The sequence below is a fragment of the Octopus bimaculoides genome, chromosome 11 (genome assembly GCF_001194135.2).
Source record: "Octopus bimaculoides isolate UCB-OBI-ISO-001 chromosome 11, ASM119413v2, whole genome shotgun sequence".
Classification (NCBI taxonomy): Eukaryota; Metazoa; Mollusca; class Cephalopoda; order Octopoda; family Octopodidae; genus Octopus; species Octopus bimaculoides.
The window spans coordinates 28,058,654-28,066,222 of NC_068991.1; the positions used below are offsets into that span (position 1 = coordinate 28,058,654).

At 34.6% G+C, this 7,569-nt stretch overlaps 2 protein-coding genes across 2 annotated transcripts in view; both read left to right on the top strand.

Moving 5' to 3' along the window:
* LOC106883929 (uncharacterized) overlaps positions 1-7,569 on the top strand; it is a 136,339-nt gene that overhangs the window by 29,314 nt on the left and 99,456 nt on the right. The window lies entirely within an intron of this gene.
* LOC128249062 (cysteine-rich venom protein Mr30-like) overlaps positions 4,363-7,569 on the top strand; it is a 45,543-nt gene continuing 42,336 nt past the window's right edge. Inside the window, exons 1-2 of the mRNA XM_052971653.1 lie at positions 4,363-4,519; positions 5,226-5,314. Of these exons, the coding sequence (XP_052827613.1) occupies positions 4,406-4,519; positions 5,226-5,314 (203 nt within the window). The 5' untranslated portion in view covers positions 4,363-4,405. The remainder of the gene's footprint in view (positions 4,520-5,225; positions 5,315-7,569) is intronic.

Sequence of the window (7,569 nt, forward strand, 5' to 3'; positions counted from 1 at the left end):
TTGTATTAACCTTGAAAGGATGAACAGCAAAGCTGATCTTGACAGGATTTGAAAACAGAATGTAAAGAGACATAACTAAATACTATGAGGCACTCGGACAATTCTGCCAAACCACCATGGAAAGAAACTAATATAAAATATATTTTGGGAATTCTCATCTCATCTCATCTTCCTCGTCCACTTAATCTTGGGATGGTCGTAGGGACAGAGTCTTCAAGCATGCCTTTCATTGGGTCCTGTTATAATCAACTGCCTCTAATCAATCAGGCTGTATCTCTAAGCAAGATCAACTGAATTCAATGTGAAAACTTTCAGATGATAAACTTTTAAGTATAAATGTATAGATATTTATATTAATAGGTCCAAATTACAGAACACAAATGAGTGATTTGTATAAGTTGGACCTATTAATATAAATATCTATATATTTATACTTAAAAAAAATTCCTTGTCTGAAAGTTTCCACCTTTTGCTTTCTCTTCTTTGGCATGTATACAAAGATGCATATTTTGTATTTCATACCCAAACTATTATATTTAATATATTTTTATATATCTAATATAATTAATGCATTTAATTTGTTTATCTGTATAATTGACTCTATATCTGCTCAACTTGGTCTCTCTTACAGTCATTCTTTACCTTGTGAAATCGATCCCCTGTAGAGACATTGGAAACTAAGTTTCCATTGGAAGCTAACTAGCTTTTCATGTGTCACTAGCAGGAGACAGTTTGCCTCCGTGAGACCCTGAACTCGAAAGATACTTTTTATATGCCACTATTATGGGTACCAGTTATGTGACACCTGCATCAACCTTGGCAATGATTTCACTTGGTTTGACAGGTCTTCTCAAGTACAGCATATCCCCAAAGACTTTGGTCACAAGTCATTGCCTCTGTGGGACCCATGTCTTCCTAGGTCTACCTCTACCACAGGTTCCCTCTACAGTTAGACATTGGCACTTGTTTACACAGCTGCCATTGTCTATATGCATCACATAACCATACCAGCACAGTCATCTCTCTTGTACACATCTGATGCCTCTTATGCCTGGCTTTCCTCTCAAGATGTTTGCACTCTCTTGATCATGCATGCTGACTTGAAGATCTAGTGAAGCATGCTGCCTTCATTTCTTTCAAGCCTATGCATGTCCTTGGCTGTCACAGCTGTGTAGCATAGCTGTTTGCACACAGGCATCATGCAATCTGTCTTTCACATTGAGGGGAAGGCCTTTTGTTGTCAGCAGGGGTAGGAGCTCTCTGAACTTTACCCAGCCTATTCTTATTCTCACAGCTGCACTCTCAGAGCATCCACCTCCATTATTAACTTGGTCACCTATATAGCAGAAGCTATCAGCTAACTCTAGCTTACCCACCTGGCAATTGATGGAGACTATTTTCTGTATATTTTCAATGCTTATTGTACCTGCCCATTTTCCACCAATAAAAGCCATTTTCCCTGTTGACAACCTTCCTCTGATATTGCTGTACCTCTTATGTGTCCATAGCTTACATCAGATATATCTTATGGAGTTTCTACCTACGCTTTTTCTACAGATCAAGCAGGGCCATCTACCTGAAGGGATTTGTGATTTGTCTGCCTTCCTACTTACTAAGAATTATATGTCTATATATGTATCTTTGATCTTTTACTGGTTTCAATCATCAGACTGCAGACATGTTGAGGTGCCACCTTCAAGAATTTTTAATTGAATGAATTAACTCCAGTGTTTTTCGAAAAACCTGGTACTTATTCTATAGGTGTATTTTACTGAACAACTAAGTCACAGTGACGTAAACACACCACAATCGGTTGTCAAGTAGTGCTGAGGACAACCACACACACACACACACACACACACACACACACACACACACACACACACACACACACACACACACACATACACACACATACACACACTCACATGCACACACACATACATATATATATATATATATATATCAATATAAGCAACAGGATATCAAGAGGTGATGCAGTACGACCATTACAAGGAGCTCCATTTAATTGAACAATGCAATCCTCAGCTGCATGAATAAATAGAATCTTTTAATCAGTTGGACACATTAATATAATTTTACTCAAATTAATTCTAGTGTCATATATGATGTGAACTTACCCACTAGTATTATATATAAGTTATATATATTTTCTTATTATTCTCTATAATTTCTTACTATTGTGTTTTCTTATTTTGATATCTTTACCTATTAACCTTTTATCTCTTCTAAGTTATTAAATTTTTTAAAGGGAAATATAAACTTTCAAGCTACTTAAGTCTAGAAGAGATGATTATAACATATCCATAATAAAGTCCATATATTTGTGCATAGTTGCATGTGTGCACATAGTTAAATATATGTATGTATCTGTGCACAACTTATTTTTCCAGTTTTTTCTCTCATTCTTAGCTTATAACTAATATAAAGATAGTATGATTTATCATCCCAGTATTCCATAAGTAAATACCCAGAGCAATCTTTATAGAAACCACCTTATAAGTAAATAATTAAGTACAGGTGTGAATATTAAACTAATTCTATGTAATCTTCCCTTTCTAATGTTGAAAATTGGTATATATTCACAGTTTATCTATTCTGGTTATAATATCATTTTTAATAATCTTAAATTTTATCTTCATACAACATAACAATATTGTTTATATACATTCATCCATTGTACCCTGTGATAATTTCCTCTGTATTAACATCATAGGTTTTATTAGCGTCTTGCCCCTTTCACTGGTAATTAACATCTTGATTTAGGGTCTTCCCCTACCCAGCCTCCTTATAGACAATTACTTATACGTTTCCTAAAATCTCAACATGATTTATGACCATACCCAACTATAAAATGTCAACTCACTCTGTCTATCCATTCTAAACTGATACTGTCCTCTAGCCTTAGATTTGATAGTTGATTAAAAAAAAAAAGACTAATAAATTAAAAGTGAAACACAATCATTTACAAGCTATGACCCTAACAAACTTCATATAGCCCTTAGAAGTGTAATATATTCTGAGTTACATTAGTAGCAACATGGACTTTCTCCCTCTTCTTGCTTTATTAGAGAATTTGAGTAAAATTATATTAATGTGTCCAACTGAGGATAGCCCTGCATTTAAATTGATGTAATGATTGCATTGTTCAATTAAATGGAGTTGCTTGAAACGGTCGTACTGCATCACGTCTTGATATCCTGTTGCTTATTTTGATTTTATTCACCTTACTTTGAGTTGTACAGATAATACTGCACTGTCTTGGTGCTCCAACTTAAGTACCTAATTCAACTGAATCTCAATTATTTATGTATATATATACATATATGATGAACTTCTTTCAGTTTCCAACTACCAAATCTACTCAAAGTTTTGATCAGTCAGAGGCTTTAGCAGAAGACACTTGTCTAAGTTGCTATGCAGTCAGACTAAACCCGGAACCATGTGCTTGCGAAGCAAGCTCCTTATCACAAGCAACACCTGTATGTATGTGTGTGTGTGTGTGTGTGTGTGTGTATGCACTCACTAATAATTTGTTGTAGTTATTAGGTCAAAAGGAGGTTAGCTAATGAAGGTGTTGATGATGGTGGTGTATTCTTTTCTAAGTAGTAAGGAATTGACTCTGAACAATTTATTTTTTTGCATGGACTGAAATCTAAATCAAATACAGTTTGATTTAATACTTGCACATTTGTGCAAGTAATTGGCATTGAACAATGTCATTTTTACTGCCACCACTAACATAATTACTAACTACAAACAAACAACAATCATGACAGGCAACAACCAAAAATCATCAGCATTGACACCATCATCAATTTTTCATTGTCATCTCATTTTTTTTCATTTTTTTCTGGCTTTTTTCTTTATCTCCCATTCTCTGTCTCTCTATCTCTTTCCCTCTTTCTCTCTCTCTCTCTCTCTCTCTCTCTCTCTCTCTCTCTCTCTCTCTCTCTCTCTCTCTATCTCTCTCTCTCTCTCTACTCCCTCTTCTTATATCTCTCATGAGCTACTTCCCTTAACATGATGCAGGAAGTAGGTAGGAACATATTATTGTACTAATGCATAGATGATTATGCCCTGTCATATAAAATCTGCCTTATCCCATATTATGACATTGCAATAAAGAGTACATACATCAGAAGAATACTAAACCATTCAAATACTAATTCAATGAGTCGAGTAGCTTAGTTGATCAAACACTTTCACAGTCATAAAATCAGATTGAGATGTATTTACTATTTACTTTTAATCTCATTATAAAGCGATAATTAAATGATTACTGGAAAGAAAAGAAATTTGGCTCAGTCATGACAATACAAAATTTGACAGTTAAAGTTATTTCGAATATTTTTCTTTAGGGAAATTTAGTGTTGGAAAAAATATGGGTCTTAGATACCAAAACTGGACAGATGTTGTAGGCGGCTGGTATGCGGATATAAAAGAATTCACCTATAATGCATCAAATGCATTTCAGAAAGTAGGACATTACACACAGGTAAGAATAATCTATTTTATACATCCAAATTTTTTAAAATATCTGAGTATTGTGGAAAACGAATAGTTGTGTTCTAGATAAAAAAAGATGTCACAATTTAGTAAAAGATAAAAAGAGAACAGACCAGAAGTTAGTAAGAAATTCTAGAAGAAAAAGACTTTATAGTTTTTCAGGATCAAATATTTTACTCAGTGAAATCTGATTTGTAATTAGAATTTTCAGTATTTCTAAAGTGATTTTTCCAACTTATATACATATTGTTGCTATTATGTTAAACTGTTGTATGTCCAAATTTGGCAATATGCATATTTTTCAATATTTATTTTTGCTTGCAATAGCCAGTTCTTTTGGTCAAACTATCATATTTCCAGCTGTTCCAGATGTCAAGGTATCAAAAATTGTCAAAGTGTAGTGCAACAGTTTTGCTATGAAATGGTGAAACTATTGTTTTGTTTTCAGAAAAAGAAACGTTTTAGACTTACAACACCTTTGCATAATAGCAACAATATACATCTTATTGACACCCTACAAATTCTCATAGATTTAGAATTATTTTAACTTCATAATGAAAGATCTAATGAAGTATAGCAATGTAAATGTTGTGAACATGTTGAAAGTGAGTATGTGGGGTTTTTTAGTTCCCTGGGCTAAATTGGATGTAAAAGATGGTAGATATAAAATTTTAAGTATATTTTCATTTTTACAGATAGTCTGGGCAAACACTGCTACTATTGGTTGTGGATTCGCTGATTGCAAAGGTCAAGGAAAAATGTTTGTATGTAACTATGGTCCAGCGTAAGTCAATGCTTTCAATCTCTTTATAATATTGCATTTTGGTGGTTGGCCAAAATGTATGTTTGGTTTTTCTTGATATCAAATTTCAGGCACTCCAATAAGTAGCTACTTTAAGCCTGTCTCTTGCACATCTCCACTCATTAGAGACTTGATGCCTCGGTTTACTTTCTCACAAGTCAGCAATCAGACAGGTTGTATTTTGTATGCTTGAAAATGGAGGACTGAACTGAACATTATCAACACTTCATGTATTTTTATTTTAAGAAATGGCAACAAAAGCAGTAGAATTGTTCAGGAAGATATGTGCTGTGTATGGAAAGGATGCAGTTACTGAATGTATGTGTCAGGAATGGTTTCCAAGTATGCATTCCAGACATTTCGTGGCTCAAAATGCACCTCATTCTGGCCAGCCTACTGAGATTTACAAGCAATATTAACCCCCATTATATGGCCAGGATGATTGCAGATAATCCCTAAATATCCAAACTGAGTCTTCAATACAAACCAGCTGCATCAACTTGGTGATGTGAGCAGGTTCAGTGTTTGGGTCCCACATCAATTGAATGAAAGTAAACTTGGTCAATGGATTTCCATCGGTGATTCTTGGTAGAAATATAAAGAAAATTATCCTTTTTCGACGGGAATGGTATCACAGAATATAAAATGGATCATCTATAACAATGTGAAGTGCAAAAGATCATTAGGGAAGTCCAGTGAACCACCACAAATAACCACTAAAGCAGGAGTTCACACACAAAAAGTTATGCTTTCAGTTTAGTGAGACTGGAAGAGCATTATCGTTTACTAGCTTCTTCCCATATACAGGACCAACAATAATTTGGATGTGTACTGTGCCAATGGACAAATTAAATACAGCAATCCACTTGAAATATCTACCACTTGTAATTGTAAGTGCATTGTCTTTCATTACAACGAAGTCAGATCACAGTCTTCTTTGCAGACATACCAGAAATTATTGGGTCTTGGTTGGGAAGTTCTGCTCTCTCCATATTTGCCACCCTTGCAACTTCTAATTTCCACCTGCTTTGGTTTCTTCGTTGAGTGGAAAAACCTTCAACTCTTCAGTTGTGATGAAGTGTATTCCAGTCATGACAAGTTAGCCCTTTTTAACTATTGTACACATCACTACACCTAATGTGTCTTTCCTTGACGGGTGTGATTTGAGGGAGATTTGAGCACTACATCTAGCAAGCCCAGTGAACACACAGTTATTGATTTTATGTTGGTAATAAATCTATTTGTCACATAAACTTAAGGAAAATTTACAGACACATGAAATGAATTATAATGTTTTTTTATAATGTTAATATCTTTGGAGATGAAATATTTCTTGATATTTATATCTATCATACCAGTTAGCTGACAAAATTGTTATCATGCTGGGCAAAATGCTTAGCAGCATTTCATCCATCATTTTGTTCGTAATTCAAATTCTACTGAGGCCAACATAGCATTTCATCCTTTCAGGGTTGATAAAATAAGTACCAGTTGAACACTGTGGTTGATATTATTTACATTATTTACATTTGATGGATATTTGTCCTCATCTTGTTTGTTGTTAACACAACGTTTCGGCTGATATACCCTCCAGCCTTCTTCAGGTGTCTTGGGGAAATTTCGAATCTGGTTTCTCATTCCTAAGGTATTTTTTGATGTTGTTATTATTATTATTTTTATTATTATTATTATTATTATTATTATTATTGTTCAGGATACTGCTTGGAATCGAACTCGGAATCTTGGGGTTAGTAGCCTGTGCTCTTAACCACTACGCCATATGCCTGTGTGCATATAGAACTTTACTGTGGTTGATATAATTGATTTACCCGCTTCCTCAAAATTGCTGGCCTCAAGCCAAACTTTGAAGTTAATATTCATCCAAAGTTTCAATCATTTTGATCTTTAACCTCATCTATCTCTATTTCTGAATAGGTACCTGAATGTTATTAAAAGGTATCTAAGCCTCTATACACACCCACATCTAAAATAAATCTTAGGGACATCCAAAATTAGAGTTCACCAAACTAACAAATCCTCTATAACTACCAGCAGGTACATTTTCTGTGTCCTCTTTCTCATCTCCAATCACTTACAAGTTACAGGGATTTAAACCCAACAACATCAGTTACCGAATAGTTACCAACACAGGCACAAAAACACACACGCACACACGCACACACACACACACACACACACACACACAAACACACACATAGGCACAGGAGTGGCTGTGT